Raw genomic sequence first — 21,240 nt, 5'->3', positions numbered from 1 at the left:
GATGAAATGTTTCAAATGGGGCACGGTTTTTAGGCTACCTTTCACACCGATTGGAAGATTAACCTTTTTTCAAGAACTTGTTTTTTAGGTATTATTTATCATTATTCTTATCCCCTATCTGACCAACTTGCCATGTTTGAGGTCGATCGGTCAGCCAGTATTCGACACAGCCGAAGGACAGACACTTGCAGAGAGTTACGTAATTTATAGTTAGATGAATACTTAAGCAACCTGGATGCATGAACATGCGTCCATTCAATCCCAGTACAAAATGTGTTGTGTTACAGCACACATTTTCGTTATGCAGTGGCAAAGAATTAACCCATTAAAACCGAAAAAAAATGTCTCCTAAATACTTACAATTTTCCGAAGAACGTATGTTGCTATATCAGTGGTTCTCAAACTTTTTCATGTCAAGGACCCCCAGAATTATATGTATTTGGCCACGGACCCCCATTTCAAAATATTTTGTTCCTCAAATATATGTATATTCAAAGAAATATATATAGACTTGATAAGCGATTCAAGCCAAAAGCCTCATTGAATTTTGGGTCTCAATTAGGCCTACTTCGTAAACCGGTTCCGTAATAGAACCGGTTCTCAATCCCCATCCCTATTTACAAGTAGAATTGTATCTTATATCAAGGGTACCTGCAACCCCCCAAAATAATCATATATGGGGCTGAAAATCTACAAGCTCACAATGACTCACAGTGTGAGGCTTTGTGAGCTTGCAGATTGGCAGTTTTCACAATGTTTGCCTCTTTCTAAGATAATATTTGACAATTTGGCCAATTTTGTATTATAAAGGTTTTAAAAGTCATGAAATTGTAACTTTAGAAATGTGCAGATACCCTGTATACACTTATACTGTATGTTGGTTTGTTTACTATTGAGTGAGCAAACAATGCTGCACATTAAGATAATCATCTGGGGACCCCACTGCCTTATAACTGGAACACCTGTTTATTTCCCTTTACAATGATGTCATTGTTCACACACACACACACACACACACACACACACACACACACACACACACACACACACACACACACACACACACACACACACACACACACACACACACACACACACACACACACACACACACACACACACACCAAAATGGTACAGAATGTAACTCTGGTACAGTGTAGCATATACAACACTAACAACAGCATTAGAATACAGTCAGTCCATGAAATAAAACATTGATTGATTGATTGATTGATTGATTGATTACTTTATTAGCAGTTTGCAAAAGAAAAAGCTGAAGAAAGTACAGTTCAATACAAGGTCTGCCAAGAAAGCCTATGGCTTGTTTCCATTGGGGTCTTTTATACTCAATTCATCGAACATTGTATTAATGACTTAGTAATAGAGCATAATATATATATATATATATATATATATATATATATATATATATATATATATATATATATATATATATATATATATATATATATGCGCTCTTTTTTACTAGGTCATTAATACAAGTCCAGGCAGTTCCACAGTGCTCTGTTGTTTATCAAGGCTCTCGTAGACTGACCCTCGTGATGACGAGCCGAGAGAGAACACACACGCCTCCCGTCCCCGTTCAGCCCAACCCCCACAACACACTGGTCACCGCCCTTCTTCTCCTCTCTCTGCCTCTCACACCAACATGACTACAACCTCGCACCGTTCTAAACCGACCGAAACCGCCGCGGTGCACCACGGGAGTCGTAGTCCCTTCCCGCAGCGACACACTCGTGAAGGCGAGGCTTCGCCAAAATACAACTCCCATCTCGACCCTCGCACGCTGAATCCTGCCGTCCAATCTGAATATGTGGGAGGAGCGCGTCCGCCCACAAAAAAAAAAGCAAGCCACAGCTATCTCTCTCTGTTACTGTTAGCTTCCAAATGAAATTGTGCAAGAATAAAACCATACGCACAAAATAAGAGATATTGATAACGTTTAGCTTTTTTTTTTTGCATGAAGGGCTGGCGACGACGGGCGGCTGGGAGAAACACTGTGTCGACAAGGAGAGGGAGCCGAAGAGGAGGAGGAGGGTGTTGGCCTGATGCTTAAATGGAAGTGGGTGGGCCTCTGCGATCGCACATTGCCAACTCCGCTGTGGATTTAATAATAATTCTGCAAAACGCAAAGGTGTCGCTTTATGGACTCTCTATGCCGGTCGTCTCCCTTACAAACAACCCTCGCCGGGCTGTGAGGCGTAACGGTGCGCCGTTGTTGTGAGGCGTTACGGTAACCCGGCTGCCGACACACACACGGGACTTTCTTTCTCCCCCCCCCGTTATTCAGGGCTTGTCTGATTGTTGCCTGCCGCTTTTGGTACCGCCCTTCCTGGCGGGTGGGTGGTGTCGTCAAACGGGGGAGATACGCCACCACGGCCCCAGCGCCAACCATTCGCGGAAAATATAGGCCGTCCTCCCGTCATCATCGTACCCGGCCGGCCTTCTTCTACCCTACCGTGAACTACACCTCTCTCTCTCTCGGTATATGAATGCGTTATGAGTGGTAGGTACCCTCCCCCCCCTCTCTCCCGTCTCCACCCCTCTCGAACCCCCCCATCTGACAGATAAGACTTGTCTTCAAGCCCTTTGATGTTGATGTTGATGAGCTTAAGCTTATTGGGATATTTAGTTCTTTTATCTCCCTTATTGATCACCTTTGTTGTGTAATATTTGCATTGTATCCCATTTGGCTCAGTCCACTTAAGAGTACCTTGCATGTTGCATGGCCATATTATGTTTGCTTTTGCCATTACTGTCACTGGCTATTAAAGACGCACATTTGGTGACATGACACTGAGCAGAAAAATCCTTCTATGAAATAATAACATTGACATGTTTTGAGCTCCTTATTGCTTCTTCTTTACAGACTCGAAGAAGGACTCATCAGGAACTGAAGGAGGGAAAGCATCAAAAAAGGGGAAAAGTTCTGGATCACAGGTAATGCAAAGAAAGGGTTCATTACAGTTGTTCTGCCTGCCTGTAGGCCAGAAATGTTCTGCCTCCCAGGCAGCACTGGGGGCGTTTCTCTGGTGTATTCCACTTCCTGCTTCTGTTGCAGGCAGCTCTGCTGAGACTGAGAGAGCCAGCCCCAGTGTCGTGAATGGGGCTTACACGGCTGTCACTGTACTTTGAATTGTCTGCCTTGCGTTAAGAATGTTTCCCTTTCTTTCGCCTATGGATTTATGCTAAAGGCCCACCACGGCTTTGGCATGTCCCTTTAAAACGACAATGGCATTCCTGTTCACGGGCCTGCGGCCACTCAATTCAACGGTTGCACAGCACTCACAAGCTTTGAGATTTAATTCTCGGTCTGGCCCGCCGTGTACGATTGTGTCTGATGGGCAATCGCTGCACCGTTATTATTTTTTCCATGTTTGCTTGTGTTCTGCGTTTGCGCCGAGATACGGGACGCACCGCTTGAGAGGTGTGGGGCATTAAATATTTGCCTGCGACCTACTTCTTTTGAAAGGGGGGTTACTGAGAAGGAGTGAGAGAGAAGGAGGCATTTTCTTCCTACCGCTCTGAGAACACAGAAAATGTGGTTCTCACACACCCACCCACTCGCTTCCTGTTTCACCGCCCACTTACACTGACAGCTCTCTCTCTCTCTCTCTCTCTCTCTCACACACTGCTTTTTTTCTCTCTCTACCCCTCCCCCCTCTCTCTCTCTTGCTCTTCCTGACTTTGAATGTATATTGTGTGTGTGTGACGCGCGTGTGTGTGCGTGTGCGTGTACTTGTATGTGTGCATAATGTGACCTGTGGGCGTGTGTCCTTCTCTGGCTCTTTCCACTTGCATGTCGTGCTGCTCTCTATTTGTGCATGCACATGTGATCTCCGTGTGTGCTTCCGCCTACCCCTGCCCCTCGCTCTCCCCCCTCCTCCCTCGCCCTCCTCCTCACCACCACTTCATCCCTTTTTCCCCACCTCTCCTCCTCTAGGACTCCTCCCAGCCCTCTCCACTGGCCCTGCTAGCGGCCACCTGCAGTAAGATCGGAGGGCAGCAGGGTGGGGGAGCGGAGGGGCTCCAGGCGGCGGGGGCCCAACAACAGATCCAGGTCCAGGCGGGACAGCTCCAGTTCCAGGGGGGTCAGTTCGTGGTGGACGCGTCCGGGGGCCAGGCGCTGGTGTCCCAGCAGCTGGAGCTCGTCCCGGCCCAGTTCACGGGCAACGGCTGGCAGATCATCACCACGGCGCCCGCCATGGCCAAGGAGAACACCAATCAGCCCGTGACCGTGGCCAATGACGGCTCGCCTGGTGGACGCAAGGTGAGACTGGAGCGAAACGCATGGATTAAAGTTCTCGGCAGCCACGACTGATTTCAGTCATGTGGATTCTAGGGCTGTCCCCGAATCAGGATTTATCTAGTCGAATCACAGTCGGGAGTTTAATGCGACTAGTCGACGATTAGCTTTTATATGGAAAATAGGTCTTTATGACCTTATTGGAGGCTACAATTGCAAGTGTTTCAGAAACCTTCAGTGCTGATTTAGAGCACATTTTACATAGTGAAGTGCAACAGAGCCATATAAAGATTTTTTTGACTTTTAAAAGCAATGAAAACGTCAACTTTTTATCAGAGCTACAGCTGTGTGCGGACATCTCTTTACCGCAGCTACTTTAGCCAGCATGTTTGGTAAGGCGAGTTTTTACATTTGAGTTTCATGCAATACCTCTTGTTAACCAGTAATGGTCCTACCTGACCACATGATCTAAATGTCTCGATAGAAGAGCGGGGAGACACCCTCCAACCACCACACTTGCGTTAGTTACTGTATAATATAATATAACTAACAGACAGCAGACAGACACCATCATCAAGTGTCACGCAGCTGTGATTGGATGGCTGAAACAGCAAAAAGGTTGCTGTGGCAACGATGCTTACTACTAGGCCTGCTTGTTTTTTGTGGACGAAGACGTTTTGCTGCCAAAGTTGTGTCGGCTCAGGCTGACACATTGTCGCTGAAGCATAAATCAGGCTTAATTTACCAGCTATAATCGAAATGCACAAGCATTTGTATGGTGGTTAGTGAGATTTCCACAAGCTGTATGTATGTCCAGGCTCAAGACTCTTTTATACATCCTCCACTTCCCCTGATATGGTTGATTTCTGTTGTTAACTTTTTTAATAATGGTTTATTTGCGTGTTATTGCAAAAAGTCTCATTTATGTCCATGATTATTACCTCATGTTCTGTACAGCACTTTAGTCAACAAGAGTTGCATTTAAATGTGCTTTATAAATAAATTGGATTTCATTTTGAAAGAAATATATATGTTTGATTTGATGCATCAGTAAATCTTTATTCCTTTCCTTCCGTTCTGGCAGCTGAAGATGGTGGGTGGGAACATTAACAACATAGCTGGCAATCAGCAGCAGCAGTTTCAGATCATCCAGGTCCAGAACATGCCCAGTGCGGGGGCAGGCGGCGTCCAGTACCAGGTCATCCCCCACCTGCAGACCGCCGATGGCCAACAGATCCACATCAGCCCAGCCCAGACGGCCTCTATCGGCGGCCTGTCGGAGCAGGTCCAGCTCATCCAGACCTCCAACCAGGGCCAGGCCGTCCTCCAGCAGGCCAACCAGGGCGTCCCGCTGCAGATCCGCCCGGCCCAGTCCTTCCCCATGCAGCTGCAGACTCTGCAGGGCTCCCACCAGTCTCCCCTCATGACTACAGTACCCATAAACCTCGGGGGCATGACCCTGCAGTTGCCCGTCATTAACAACATCGGAGGCGGGGGAGCTGTGCAGCTCATCCAGGCGGCCGATGGCACCTTCTCCATCGCCAACGGCAACCAGCTGATGACGACTGCAGTGTCCGCCGTTGGGTCAAACACTGTCACGACGACGGTCGCCGCCGGCGACGGGTTGTCGGACGGGACGCAGTTGGTTTCCGCCGGGTCAGAGGGCGGGACGGCCGAGGGCCAGTCCCAGGGCGGAGAGGCGGACTCTCAGAGCCAGAACCAGGCCAACGGGCTGCAGAGCCAGGCCGACCCGGCCGGCACCATCCAGCAGGTGATCGTGGGCCAGATGGGGCACCAGGTGGTGCAGCAGATTCAGCTCCAGCCCCAGCCCCAGGGCCAGCAGCAGCCCCAGCAATTCCAAACCATCCAGCTGGCCCCGGGGCAGACCCTGCAGCCCATCCAGGCGTTCCAGAACCAGGCGCAGGTCCTCATCCGCACGCCCACCCTGTCGCCCTCCGGGGCGATCACCTGGCAGACACTGCAGCTGCCCGGCGGCATGTCCCTGCAGGGGGGTCTGCCCCAGCAGATGACCCTGGCCCCCATGGGCGGGGGGGCGACGTTAGGGGGCCAGGGGGGGCTGCTCTCCCTTGGCGGGGCTCCCCTCACGCTGAGCGCGGCCCAGATCAACCCGGGGTCTGGGGTGCAGACGGTCAGCATCGCAGGGCTGGGCACAGCAGGCGTCCAGATGCAAGGCGTCCCGCTAACCATCACCAGTTTACAGGGTAAGATCACACTGTCAGGGGCGCCAATGGCCTAGTGGTAAAGGCGTATCCCACGTGTAGGCTTTAATGCAGCCTGACTGCGAGTTGTGGGTTCGATTCCCGAGCCTGATAGCCTTTGCTGCGTGTCACTCTCCCTGTTTCGTGTCCTATCTTCACTTACTATACAAAATAAAGGCAGAAAAGACCCCCATTTTTTGTTGTTGTTGCATGTACAAGGAAAAACCTTGGTCCTCCCTGCCAGGGTCAGACCTTGATAGTGGCAGACTTCAAGTTAAAGGAGAATTCCGGACAAATTAAGTGTTATCTTTCATGTCTCGTTACTCACCTAGCGACGTAAAAAGTGGCGTTCTTTTTTTCCATATATGGATGCTTGTTTCTTTCCAGAACCTGGCAACTTGTGTTGCCAGATTCTGGAAACAAGCAACCAGTGTTAAATCGTTCGCCATTAACGGCAGGCTCGCAGGAATTTTCAGCGCATGTTTGACTATCATGAGACTCTACAATGAATCGTAGTAGAGAAAAAAATAACATTGCATCGGTTATAATAGACGAACTTCACTAACCCACGCGCTCCCATTATGACAACGGAGGGGGTTTAAAAAATGACGACAGGGGAATATATGGAAAAAAAGAACGCCACTTTTTACGTCGCTAGGTGAGTAACGAGACATGAAAGATAACACTTAATTTGTCCGAAATTCTCCTTTAACAACCAGTATTGAACTTCTATACTGGTTGTTAATCACTAATCAGCGTGTTAAACAGTGGTTCTCAAACATTTTCATGGTAAAACCCCACAACTTGATATGCATTTGGCCACGGACCCCCCATTTTGAAACTTTATTTTTTTGCCAGGGACCACCATAAGCTCACAATGTGCTGTGAGCTTGTAGATTGGCTGTTTTCAAATAGCCTGAAAAATAAAATAACATGGCTTAAGTGTTACTTTAAACTGTTACACATTTTGCAGGGGGACCCCCTGGAACCCCATCAAGGCTCCCTGGGGGGTCCCCACTTTGAGAACCAGTGGCGTAAAACATAGAAATTATCATGTCTCACATTATACTGCTGTACTGATTATGCTTGTCATTCACTCTCCCATCTTCTGTCACAGCAAGTTATGCAGTGCCTACATACATACCCTTATTTATATATTGTATTTATCTATACATTCAGTCTCCCATCTTCTATCGCGGCAATTTATGGAATGCTTACAACTTGTGTTTTTTTTGTAAATGAATGCCCCTACTTGATCATAGAGCTTCACACAAAAGCATCAAAAGTAGCAGAAAGCGCCACGTTTTGAGCTTGTAGATCTGCTACTTTTGCTACTTTTGCTACTAAATTTGAATCCTGAAAACAATCCTGTAACCTGTAACAGTTTTGGGAGGTTTCCACCCGACAGAGACGACGTACAATATAGAAAACAAGTATTGGACAAAAATAATGTATGAAGTAAAATGTGAGATAAAATTGGACTCGTGATCACCTTGTCCCTCCGTTCCTTCAGGTCAACCACAGGGTCAGGACGGGATCAAAGTTCAGTCGTCGCCGGTGACGGTCACGCTGGGCAACGTGGTGCCGGGGTCGTCGCTGAGCCCGGACCAGCTGGGCTCGGTCCAGAGCTCCTCGGACCAGGAGGGTCCTCCCAGCAAGAGGCTTCGCAGAGTGGCCTGTTCCTGCCCGAACTGCCGTGATGGAGAGGGGAGGTATGGGACACACACTCACATGAGGATATAGGGTCGGGATCCGGAATCGGAGGAACCGGATCCAACATTTGAGGAACCCGGAATCGGTTCCATCTAGGGGTGTGCCGATACACTAATTTCACGAAACGATACGATATTGGGCTCACAACTTCGATACGATTTCGATACGATACGCACTTTTTTATTATGAAAATATATGGGGGAGAAAAAAAGCAAATGCAAACAAATAATTCTGTTTTTGCATTATTCAGACATGCAAACTTGCAAGCTTTTCAGCTACAATAGCCGTTTTGAAACCAAATAGGGCAATAGTGTGACACCTGACCCGAAAAAAAACAACATGTTGTCACCCTGTTCACCTCGGGGCTGTTTGCATGCCTGATTATTATTATTGTAAAAAAATAATTAAAAAAAACATTTATATATTTTTCAAAACAATATTTATTTTCCCCCAAAACGATACATATCGTCACGAAAACGTATCGCGATATATCGCGGGACGATATATCGGCACACCCCTAGTTCCATCACATTTGGAACCGGAGCATTAATGAGTTCTTATAACTATAGTTATACAGTGTTATAAGCCAGTTATAATAGATAATAAGTATGTTTATAATGCATCATAGACATGGGATGCATAGCAAGTGTTACCCCAGTGGTAAAATCACACTGTCAGAGCTGGTACTGTATGTGGGCTTCACATCTGCTATACAATGACTATACCAGTGGTTCTCAAACTTTTTAATTTCTAGGACCACCACAACTCTGAGAGTGTACAAATGGAACCAAATGGATCACAGATTGTTCATCCGTTATTTTTGCATCACATATTTTTGGCATTTTAAATGACATTAGAAGGGAAAGTGACATAAATATGTATATAATTGTGTTAGCAGTAGTGATAGCAGTGAAAATGTTAATGCAGAGGTAGAGAGAGAAAGAATCGGAGACATTTTTGTAACATTTGTTTCAGAGGAGCACTACAGCACGTGTGCGTGTGCAGATAACTAAAGCCCAGCCCTGGCCCCTGACTAAATTACTTGCATTGTAAATGCATTATACCACTGTTTCCCAAACAATGGCTTGGGACCCATTATGTGGGTTGTGGACCAATTTTTATGGGTCGCGAGTAAATGTCCCCTTTTTTCGTTTCCGATTTCAAAAGTATATATATATTTCAAAAGATTTAATAAAGTAAAAAGACGTTTTTTAAACAATTCAATTTTTTTCTCCAAAGTATTTCATACATAAAATGAAAAAGATTGAATCATTTTATTTGCATAAATGTGCTCCCAAACAGCAGCAACGTAACTGGTTTCCCACATTTTTTTGCGGTCAATGTCCCCAGACAACAGACACTAATGTGTATTAAATGCCGAACTAAATCGAAGCCTTTTTAGAGCTACTATTTATTTTTTCCCCTGCAGTCAATGTGCTAGATTTAGAGCACCAAGACAGCATGCTATCCTTTGCCTGGTTTCGCCTAATAGACCATAGACATTTCAACGTCATCTAAACAGCAGACATGAATGGTCCAAGTGTTTAGAAAGCCATGCCAATTATGGTAGTAGCGGTAGCCAGAGGTAGATGCCTTCTAGTCCTCATAACGGGGCAAAGAGAACAAGTCTGCTGTATTATCCCAAATCAAATCAAAGTACTTCTTGGCAATGTCAAGGAGAAGGTATTTCTACTGTCTACGTTAGCTTTCCAGCCCCATCATGCTAATATGACTTTTCTACTTATACTAAGTCCCATTCAATCCGGGGAACACATATCTGTCCTTTTAGATTTCTTTGGCTATTCAAAAAGCAGATATACAAGCTCATACACGCTCATAGTATAACGTATAAGAAATAATGGTTATAGCTCAAATCTAAAATGACACAGATGTGTTCCCGGATAGGCACATCAACTGGTTTGCAAGGCAAACACACTGACACACTGCAGAGCCTGTCTGTTGTTGATCACCTGCCCTGCAGTGAAATTGTTTTCTTGGCTGGAATTGAGGTAACAGCCATTGCCATAGCGCATTGGTAAAGCTAGCCAGACATCCCAAAGAGGAGTTTTGGAGACAGAGTAGTCTCGCGTTGCCAGACAACTATTCCACAATCTCCGAATGCTATATAGAGTCTGGAACTACACCTCCCGAAATCCGTTGGTCATTTCCATTCATGAAAATATATCTTAACTCATTGAGTGCCAGATTATTATTTTTTTAAACGTTTGGCAATTCTGGCACTCAATTGTACTACCTATGAGTATGTAAAAGAACAAAAACGAATAAACAAAAAATATTTCTATATTATGTTGTCCCAGTGCCAGAGTTTTTTTCAAAGTAAAAGAAAAGTGCTTAGGAAGCGAGATACAGCCTTTTTCAGTTATACGTTAAACAAGGAGTGGATGGAGCTGCAAATCTTCAGATAATGATATCTTGGGTCTAGAACATGTTTTTCAAAAAAAGAAAAAAAAAAGTGTTCTCTTCTATTTTTTCAAAAACACGTCAAACACGTCATTGGCACGTTGCGCCATAGCGGTAAAAACACGTGAAACACGTTAATGGCACTCAATGAGTTAAAATATATTTACATAATTTTTTTTTATTTCTGCTAAGCAGCAACCTATATATGCTTAGATGATTTGTATTTGGATAAATTTGCACGACTGTGAAGACTAAATGGAAGTCCGGAGGAGGCGTCACATCCGCTTTATCGCTTGATCATTTTCAGAGCTTCCGTTGCTCCAGACTGTATGAGGGAAGCATTTGAAAATTGAGGGCAACAGTCTGGCTCACGAGACTAGGGACAGAGTACAAAGCAGCTGCTAGGTTATTTGCTTGCAACGCTCTCCTGATTCTGTAAATCGGACAATGTGCCTGCACGCATTTATATGAGGAGTGTGTGTGTTGCAGGAACAGTGGCGACCCCTCGAAGAAGAAGCAGCACATCTGCCACATGGAGGGCTGTGGGAAGGTGTACGGCAAGACGTCCCACCTGAGGGCTCACCTGCGCTGGCACACCGGGGAGAGGCCCTTCGTCTGCAACTGGATCTTCTGCGGCAAGAGGTTCACCAGGAGCGACGAGCTGCAGAGACACCGGAGAACACACACAGGTCAGGGGGCGCAACGTACCGTACCGTACAGACCACCACAGTCAGAGGCTCTGCTGTGTGTACAGCAGTGGTTCTCAAAGTGGGGTCCGGGGACCCCGAAGAATTATTGATAGTTAGGAACCAAATGGACCCTTACAGGTCCGTAACTCCCAAGAGTGTACAAATGAAACATGCAAAGACAAATGTTTGCAATCTATGGGCCCTTTCTTGCCTTACCCCTTATGCCTAAAATGTACAGTATAGCCATTTTATACTATTTTGATAAACATTTTAAAATAGCCGATCTACATCGACACGTTGTGAGCTTGTAGTTAGGCTATTTGAACGATAAAATAATTATTTTCAAAATAGTAAAAAATGGCAAAACTGTTTAGGCATAAGGGGTAAGGCCGGTGTCATGACTGCTTTGTAGGACTGGTTGTTGACAAAGATTTCCCCATTTGATTTTGATTCACTAAGTTCTGACACGATTCAATAGCATTTCAATAGATAGCTCAAATACTACTGTCACTAATATAAAAAGTTCTTAACGTGTATTGTTCAAACTGTACCATCTAAGTTACAATACAACTACCCAGTCATCTGAAAGTCCTAGAGCAGGGGTTTTCACGTTTTCACAGTGACTTTACAGACGAACAAGTAACAGAGTCCTCACTAGGAGACCGGGAATGAAGACGACTAAATTAAGAAGTGATCCTATAGCAGCTTGCTAGATAGTTTTGACTAATCTGGTTTCGAGTAGGAGTTATTTAAGCGACTGCACAGGCCAAAAACTGAAGTGTGGGGAGGAGGTGGGGGCGGGACATCTGCTTTATTTTCTATGCATTTCCGAAATACAGACTGTTAGGGCAGAAGCATTTTTGCAAAGTTGTGGGAGTCAACACGTCTATAAAAGGAAGTAATTGCTGACAACAGGATTTGATCATAAGCCAGCACATGGTACCAGAGGCCAGCATCTTGAATTTATACTACTATTTACGTTATATATATATATATAGCATTTCAACTAGTGACCTGTATTTTCAAATGAAAGACGTGTTGCATCAACAAGGGTGAGCAAGGATACAGCATTAGGCCGCTGCTGTTCACATATGGGCAACGGCAAGTTGCATGACTCGCTGAATTCTCAACCGATTTTGTACAGTAGCATACATGTAGATAGTAACAGTCATGCTTATTCAACAGAAAACGGTTTTGGTCTCAGGTACTGTGTACAACTCAGGCATATTTTTTTGCAGTGGAGTCATTGCCAAGTTCCACTGCCAATATGGCGTACTGTACGTAGGATCCACCGGCTGATGCGGCGTCTGCGTATATTACATCTATGATATGATGTGATGATAAACACGTCAAAACGACAAACCATAAATGAGCCATAAACCAGGGGTCTTCGACAATTTCTTTTAATTTTTTATATTAACCACATGAACCCTCGCCTCCCTACTCTGGGGAGAACATTAGGTGAAAATAGCAGATCCACAAGCTCGCGACGCGTTGTGAGCTTGTAGATCGGATTTGGCAAAGACGTTTGGTGTACAGGGGGAAAAGAACAGACCAAGTACCAAGCCAAAGGTCAAGTTTACAAAGTAAGTGGTTAAATGTTTAAGACCTGGAACGCATCTGTGTCACTTTAGATTTCTTTGGCTATTCAAAAATAGCAGATCTACAAGCTCATAGCGCGGCACTCGGTGCCGCGCTATGAGCTTGTAGATCTGCTATTTTTGAAAAATCGTAAAAAAAAATTTTTTATATTTCTTTCAAAAATCTGTTAGGATTTAGAAAACATTTTAAGAATCGGACTCAGGCCTTAATGGGTTAAAACTTAACAAATTTAATATGTTGTGGGGGTCCCTGCTTCATCTCTCTCTCTCAGCTACTGTATATACTAATAGGCCTGTCTTGGCTTGAAAAACATTGAAGACCCCTGCCATAAAACCATATTTTTTCACAATCTCTCTCTTTCTCTCCCTCTCGTCATGGTTCACTCACACACATCCAGGGGAGAAACGCTTCGAGTGTCCCGAGTGCTCCAAGCGCTTCATGCGCAGCGACCACCTCTCCAAGCACATCAAGACGCACCAGAACAAGAAGGGCGGGGCCTCGGTGGCAATCATCACCACCGACGACCTGGAGGACGACGCCCCCGAGGAGGGCCTGAGCTCCTCCCCCCGCATCGTCACCGTGGCGACCCTGTCCCAGGAGGAGGACTCCGCCCCGGCCACGCCCACCGCCTCGAACCACCTGGAGGGGGAGGAAGAGGAGGAGGAAGAACAGGAGGAGTTTGAGTAGAGATTTTGATCGGCTGAAAGGCTTTGTTTTTTTAAGGCTTGTGAGGTCGACGAGGACAGGTTGATTTTTTTTATTTGATTTCCTTTTTTTTAGCCGTTCTTTCACGAGAGCGGACTCGAAAGAGACTCGTGATGAACTGAAATCGAAAAGAATATAATAAAACATCAAGAATCTAAATAAATAAATACGACTAACATATAATAACAGCAGAGATCTAGCCTACGCGTACGATGAAAGATTAGCTTGGCATTTATGGAAAAAAAAAAGAAACATGAAGTGGGGGAGGGGCAACAAAGTTATAGACTAGCACAAAGTCAAGGGGTACCTGCTGGTTTCTAAAAGCTCGAGTTATACTTAACGTTTCGCGTGGGTGTTGCTTGCCAAGAACAGCCAAATCTACAAGCTTGAGCTTGTTAGATCTCGTCGTTTTTGGTGCGCGACACGACGGGCGCGCTACCAAGTATAAATTCGGGGCTTAAAGGAAACAAACCCAACACACAGAGATGTTTTTCTTTTTTCAAACCTTAATTAAATCTTATCTCTATGCACAATGACATATTCCTGTTTGGTACAGTAAGTTCGGACCGGCGCTGATGGTCAATCATGCTGGAGAGACTTGGCGCTGATCAAGCAAGGGGACAGAGGCAGCACTGGGACTGTGTGTGTGTGTGTGTGTGTGTGTGTGTGTGTGTGTGTGTGTGTGTGTGTGTGTGTAGGCCTGTCACGATCATGAAATTCTACGTGACGATTAATTGTCGTGCAAATAATTGAATTGTGTTTTTTTAGCAATGGAACATAAGAATGTCATTACATTTCTGTCTTGCCTTTTAGGCTTTTTAAACAAAAATTGCACAGGCCAAATATACAAAGAAATTACATATACTTTCATAATAATAATTTAATAGTTTTAAAAAAAAATTACAATTGTGGAAATAGCCGATCCATAGATCTAATAGATCAGCTGTTTCCACTGTTTTTTTGACAATGTTTGAAAATGTATTAACATTTGTCAACAGATGAATGGAAACCATTATCTCGATTATGCGAGATAGTTGCGATTATCTCAAATAATTGAAATCGGGCGATTATGTAATAATTGTGACAGGACTATTTGTATGGTTTCTCTGTGTGCAAAATACATGAGATTGATCGACTGATAGTCTTGCGTAGCCAGACAACTATTCCACAATCTCCGAATGCTATATAGAGTCTGGAACTACACATCCCTGAAAGCGGAGAACGGAAGCTGTCATTTGTTCGTCATTTCTGTTCTCGAAAATATTTCTTTCCAAATATCTTTTATTTTAGAATTTCCATTTCTGATAAGCAGCAAACTATATATGCTTATTATTTATCGATTGATTATTTTTAATTTATATTAGGATAAATTTGCACGACTGCAAAGACGAAACGGCGAGGAGGCCAAGGACCCCCTAGCTGAGAGACAGATGAAGCAGGGACCCCCTCTATATTGTATAAAATTGTGTTTAAGATTATACTTTTTTTGTTTACTTGGTCTGCTCTTTTTTCCCTCTACACTACTACTCTTTGCCAAAAATAGACGATCTACAAGCTTGTAGATCGGCTATTTTTGGCTAAAGTTCTCCTCAGAAAAGGGATGCTAGGTTTCAAGTGGTTAAGGTAAAAAGAAAAATCATATCACATAAAGATTTGGCGGACCCCCTGTAGTAACTCTGAGGACCCCCTAGGGGTCCCGGACCCCCTGTTGAAGACCCCTGCTCCAGACTATGACAGAAGCAGTTGAAAATTGTGGGAGGCAACAGTCTGGCTTGCGAGACTAATCGACTGAGGGAGAGAGTGAGAGAGAGAGAGAGAGAGTGCTTGCGTCCTTGTGCTGCAGTGAAGCGGATCAGAAGAATTTTGTGCCCACAGTTCAGGTTCAGCCCATTGGTCAAGTTTCAGGTGTTGTTGACGTTTTCTTAAGAGACCAGAAAATGCATTAACTGTTATTGAAGGACTGAAAAAAAATAAAAAAAATAATGGGATAAATCTTAAGAAGAAGGAGAAAAAAAGTTGGAAAAAAGCACATATAAAAAGAAAAGATTTATACGTAAATGATGCATTCCTATTGAGGCGCAGTGGTCGTGTATGTTTGTATGTGTGTTGGGGTGGGGTGGGGGGTTAAAAAGGTTTCTATAGAGCAAAACAATCTAGCTTTCTACAACTTGGTTTGTGTAGTGAAAGCAATACTATAATTAATGACAATCCTAGTGAAACCATGTTTACATTGCTGGGGGAAATCTTTCGTTTGTTTCGATACTAAAAAACAAGCCAGTTTTAGCTGTCCGCAGGTAGAGGAAAAGGTTAAGGGTCAAACATCTCAGAACAGTGCTATCTATGGTCTGAATGCACGCTTATGTCTGTTCCAAAAAAACACCCTGGGGTGGCTTCCTGTGTCCGGGCTTTGAGCCCCGTAACTGGCTCAAAATCTATTTTTGTCATCTGTATGTGAAATACGAGTCTGTATGCTATTTTTTCGGTAAGGTTTATAATGAGTGGTTAGTTGGTTACCATTGCATGGTATTTGATAGGTCAACCCGCTGGCTCTCGTTCGATGTCGGCACTGTCGGCGATGTTTGCTATGGCAAATGCTCCGGAGTCGAGACGCCCCCATCCCACCCCGTTGCCCTCCACTCGCACCACCCCACACTCCACCCATCTCTGGAACGTGACCGATGTGCTACAATGCCTTAACACAAGCTGTCGTACAACAGTAACCATTGGGGAAGGGGGGTGTATGTGTGTCGGAGTGTGTGTGTGTGTGTGCGCAGGTAGCACTAGGGTGTTTATGATAGTGGGACGACCTAATCACTATCCAGTGCGCAACTTGGAAGAAAAAAAAACAAGAGGCTAGACTCCAAATCCAATAACGTCCCAGAGCCAGTCACAACCACACACGTGCGCACACACAGTCGATCTGAAGTTATACATAATCGTACAATAGTGTCTCTCACCGCAAATGTCTGATTTTCACAAAGAATCACATTTTTGCCAAAAGAAGTTTAGTTAAACTAAATAAAACAAAAAACGATGAGTCACGTGCTTATTTAGTTGAAAATCAGTTATTTCCGGCGAGCGAAACACGACAACACGACTATTTATGCTCCGTCGTACAACGCTGCCGCGGACCATAAATAGATTTATAAGCTCACAATGTGGTTTCACCTCCGTGACTCATTGTGAGCTTGTAGATCGGCTATTTTCGATACGCTACACGCTTGGGCTCAGCCTTCTCCTATGGCAGTGGTTCTCAGAGTGTGGGGGGGAGGGGTTGGTTCCAGGGGGTCCCCACAAACGTAGTTAGCGTCACAATCATTTGAACCACTTTATCCATTTTTATGTTGGCTATTCAAAAACAGCAGATCTACAAGCTCTACAATCTTGTATATTTCAAAAAAACATCTCAAATTAAAAACATATATACGAGTCTTCTCTCCTGGGGGGTCCATGGCACTAAACTTTTCAGATGGGGGTCCTCGGCCAAATACATATCGATTTGGGGGGTCCTTGACATGAAAAGGTTTGAGAGCCACTGTCCTATGGTGTCAGGGGGGCGACTCTGGAGGGCAGGCCATAGCAACGAGAGCTGGAATGGGGAACAAACAGAGAGAGAGAGAAAGGGGGATGAGCATGGGGGGGGGGGGGGGGGGCGTTTAGCTATGTCAATGTTATGACGTGTTCTGGTGGTGTTGCTCCGTGTTAGTTCAGTGCATAATATTTTATTAAAGTTTCATTTTATTTGATTGTACCCTCCCGAGTACGTTGTTATCGCACAGGGCACACAGTCTGCGTACAGCTAATTTATTATTTATCCCTGATTTGTTAATATTTCGCCTTTTTGCTGGAGTTGTATTCGTGCGCATTGATTCCGAGGTTGTGTACAGCATGTGTTCTTTTTGCCGTAGTTGCTGCGTTTTTTTTCCTTCTTTTTAACTTTCCGTGCTTCAGGGTTCCCATCGTCATGAAATTCCTGGAAATATTTTTGAAATGAGAAAAAAAAAACGTTTTCCAGGCCTCATTATGTCTCAAAACTGTTACTTTTCAGGATTCAAATTCAAAAGTAGCGAAAGTAGCAAATCTACGAGCTCGAGCTTGAGGATCTGCTACTTTTGATGCTTTTGTGTGACGCTGTGGTCTGATCAAGTAGGGGTTAATTTACGAAAAAACACAAAAACCTAAAATATGGAGACGGCAATGAAATACTTTGTTTTTGTCTAACATTATGTGAAAGATGTAACATGGTAAAATACAGTGCTACGTGATACGTTGTTAGCTTGTAGATCTGTTTGTCACGTGACACCTTCGCTCTGTCTTTCAGTCTGTCTTGGTGCATTGGTAGCACACTGGTTTAAGAGCCTCATTATTGCACCGTATGATTGCTACAGGCCTGGAAATGGGGTGAAATACTTTGGAAAAGTTACGGAACAGTTTGGAAAATTCATCGTTAAAAATGTGTGGGAACCCTGGTGCTTGTTTTCTTTTTTTCTACGTCTGACCACCGCCGTTTATTTTCTTCTTCTCTTTGCGCCATAATGTGTTTCAGAAAAAATAAAAGTAACAAGAAGAAGAAGAAAGCTTGAAAATAAATACAAAAAAAAAAGAAGATTATTGTTCACAAGATGAAAAATGGTTGATACCAAATGAATTTAGATGTTTTTTGGTAATATTTTGTGGTGACAACCGACCTTTCTTTTCTTTGATATTTTCTAGTGACATCTCATTTGTAAATCTTTTTCTAAGATGTTTGTTGGTCTCCATGACATTTGATAATGGTTTTTTGCCAGGTTAGCCTCAAAGGCTCCAGTTTATTGATATTTTTAAAAAAACGGTTTGTACAAATGTATTATGTCAATGAGGAAAAAAATAAAACACTTAAAAATGGAAAAGATGATTTGCCTGCATAACACTTGACAATAAAGTGATTAAAACTGTTATCAACTTGCCTCCTGACGTCCTAGTATTTATTGATTTAATGTATTTTTGAACTATTTGCTCTCTTGTGCTATTGCTCTGTATGGAGTTGATGGCCACAGTACCACCGACGTCAGTGGATGAGATGTTTTGATGGGACCATGGAAAGACATTAAATATGCATTCTATTGATTATCGGAAGAATAATAACACAAAAGCCTGACATTTGACACTGTACAGCACCGTTTCTCAAACAGCGGGTCGGGACCCATCTTTGGATTGCGGACCAATTCGTATGGGTCGCGAGTGAATATCTCCTTTTTTCTGTTTCCTACAGAAAAATCACAACTTTTCATCAATTGAAAACAATTCCAACGTTTCTCGAAAGTATTTCATAAATAAAATGAAAGAAATCTAATAATTTCATATAATAATACAAATAAATAAACAAAAAGTTTAAAAAATAGTGAAAATAGCAGAAAATAGCAGAAAATATACTACAAGCTCGCAACGTTGTGAGCTTGTAGATCTGCTATTTTCACTAGTTTGGGTCCTGAGCAAACTAAATGTCTAATTTCTCTTTTGGGTCTTGAGTTAAAAGGTTTGGGAACCACTGGCTGTAGAGGTTTCAAAACGAGGGATATTGGAAGCTTCAGAAGCACATTCGTGGCCTAGGTCACGGGGTCAGTCAGTGTATGTATGGTGTGTTACAATGCCTTCAAAGTCTTGCAAAATGCAAACATACCTTCACACACGCGTCGCTCCTTTGAAGAGGCATCAAAAACATTCAGCTCTAAATCCACTCAGTGTGGCCCTGAGGCAACCTCTCAGTACACCTAGACGTGTGGAGGAGAACAAAAAGGAACCGTGAACTCTTAATGGTATTACTCTTCTGAACGCTTTGCATTTCTGATCATTTCTGACGTAAAAATGACTCCATATTTTTTGTTTTTTCGTAAATTAACGCCCTACTTGATCATACTATAGCGTCACACAAAGTAGCAGATCTGCAAGCTTTTTGAGCTTGTAGATCATAGCAAAGCTTTTGCTATTTTTGAATTTGAATCCTTAAAAGTAAATGTTTTGGACATATGAGGTGTCCACCCAACAGAGACAATATACTGAATATATACTGTGTGTGTGTGTGTGTGTGTGTGTGTGTGTGTGTGTGTGTGTGTGTGTGTGTGTGTGTGTGTGTGTGTGTGTGTGTGTGTGTAATGGGCTTACAGTATATAGGCTATAGGAGAGGGGTGTCTGGTCAAATTAATATCAAAATATTGAATTGAGCAATTTAAAAACCACAGGGTGCACACAAAAGCCAGAGTAGAAGTTAAAATTACCCCAAAAGTGTTTTAAAAGTTAAATACGCCTTCAGCGTAATAGATTTACAAAATAAGTGTTAAATAGCTCTATATTGATAGTAATCCTTGCTACATAGAGTGTTTTATCCTGTATGAGTTCTCTCTCCTGATTGGATCAAATATCTTTAAATAATCATATTATTAGATGTACAGTATTTCAAAAGCTGGAGAGACATGGAGAGCCCTGTTACTGAACAAACTGTATAATAAAGTGAAACGGAAGTGATGAAACAACAACAGACAGAATTGGAACTGAACACCATCAAACTGAAGCTGATCTTAGTGGGGTTCTCCCTCCTGATTCTATAGCAATGATTACAAGAGCTTTAACCTTGGCACAAAATATTTACAGATGGGGGGGGGGGGGTCCGCTGCCAAATACATATCAATTTGGGTGTCTGCGGCACAAAACAGTTGGAGAACTACTGATTTAGAGGGCAATTTCGTAGAATCGCCTTCAGGTCTTGAGGGGTTAAACAAAAACACATCACTTAACCTCGTCTGTATAAACGCCTTTGAATCTCCTCAGCGTGTTTGCTGTGAGTGAAACTGCTTAAACACACGACAGGTCACAGGCCTGGGACACAGTGGGACAGGTAAACTGTCAAGTCAGGGGAGAAGATGAAAGACTCACCTGTGAGGACGACAAATCACCTGTTTGGCAGCTTGTTTGATGTTTGTCATGTACCTCTCTCTCTCACACACACACACACACACACACACACACAGAGAGACACACACACACACACACACACACACATTCCTCGACAATAACACCTCTCGAAGGTCCAGCAGCAACCTCTGTATGAACCCAGATCCCAGCGTGACCCCTGGCCTCTGGGGTCAAGCACCTGGTCATTAAGGGGTCTTCAGGCCATCAGCCCGGCCAGGTCAGCAAAGCAAGCAAGCATGGACCTGGTGGTCCAGGCTGCACGGCTACCTGCAGCACGGCCACGAGGGCGCCAGTTTCACAGGTCTATACGCAGTCAAAAAGAATCCTGAGCGTTCATTTTAAGCGGCACTGTGTAACTCTTTTTAATGAATAAAATGTAATGTTGTCCAATCTCTATGGTAGAGTATGTTAATACAATATAACTTATACATTTGGGGTGGTTGTATTTTGTCTCCCTGCTCTTCTATTGAGACATTTAGATCGTGTCAAAGGGCATGTGTGTCTCACCTAGACACAGGATCTCACACGCATTTTGACCTGATGGTCAAGATTCGGTTTGTCCTTAATGGACGATCCAGGAGACCTGAGTCGGTACCGGCTAGTCTGCACACTCGCATCTCGATGTTATTGTGCAGGGTTCAGGTCAGCGGAGCTCCCATGACATCTGTGAGGCTCG

General features: G+C 43.9%; 1 protein-coding gene across 1 annotated transcript; it reads left to right on the top strand.

The window, feature by feature from the left end:
• Positions 1–1,877: 1,877 nt before the first annotated feature.
• sp4 (sp4 transcription factor) lies at positions 1,878–16,481 on the top strand. Its single transcript, XM_080443032.1, has 7 exons — positions 1,878–2,527; positions 2,891–2,961; positions 3,965–4,291; positions 5,352–6,489; positions 8,000–8,198; positions 11,110–11,309; positions 13,309–16,481. Exons 1-7 carry the CDS (start codon positions 2,521–2,523, stop codon positions 13,596–13,598), a joined length of 2,232 nt encoding a protein of 743 aa, XP_080299158.1. The 5' UTR covers positions 1,878–2,520; the 3' UTR covers positions 13,599–16,481.
• Positions 16,482–21,240: the final 4,759 nt, after the last annotated feature.

Source organism: Gymnoscopelus braueri (genome assembly GCF_963280865.1).
Source record: "Gymnoscopelus braueri genome assembly, chromosome: 11".
Lineage (NCBI taxonomy): Eukaryota > Metazoa > Chordata > Actinopteri > Myctophiformes > Myctophidae > Gymnoscopelus > Gymnoscopelus braueri.
Note: the sequence above shows the minus strand (reverse complement) of the source record. Positions and strands in the feature narration are given on the sequence as shown.

Coding starts and splice junctions, on each gene's coding strand:
- sp4 (XM_080443032.1), top strand. Junction 2,962..3,964: donor GGAAAAGTTCTGGATCACAG/GTAATGCAAAGA, acceptor CTCCTCCTCTAG/GACTCCTCCCAGCCCTCTCC. Junction 11,310..13,308: donor ACACCGGAGAACACACACAG/GTCAGGGGGCGC, acceptor ACACACATCCAG/GGGAGAAACGCTTCGAGTGT.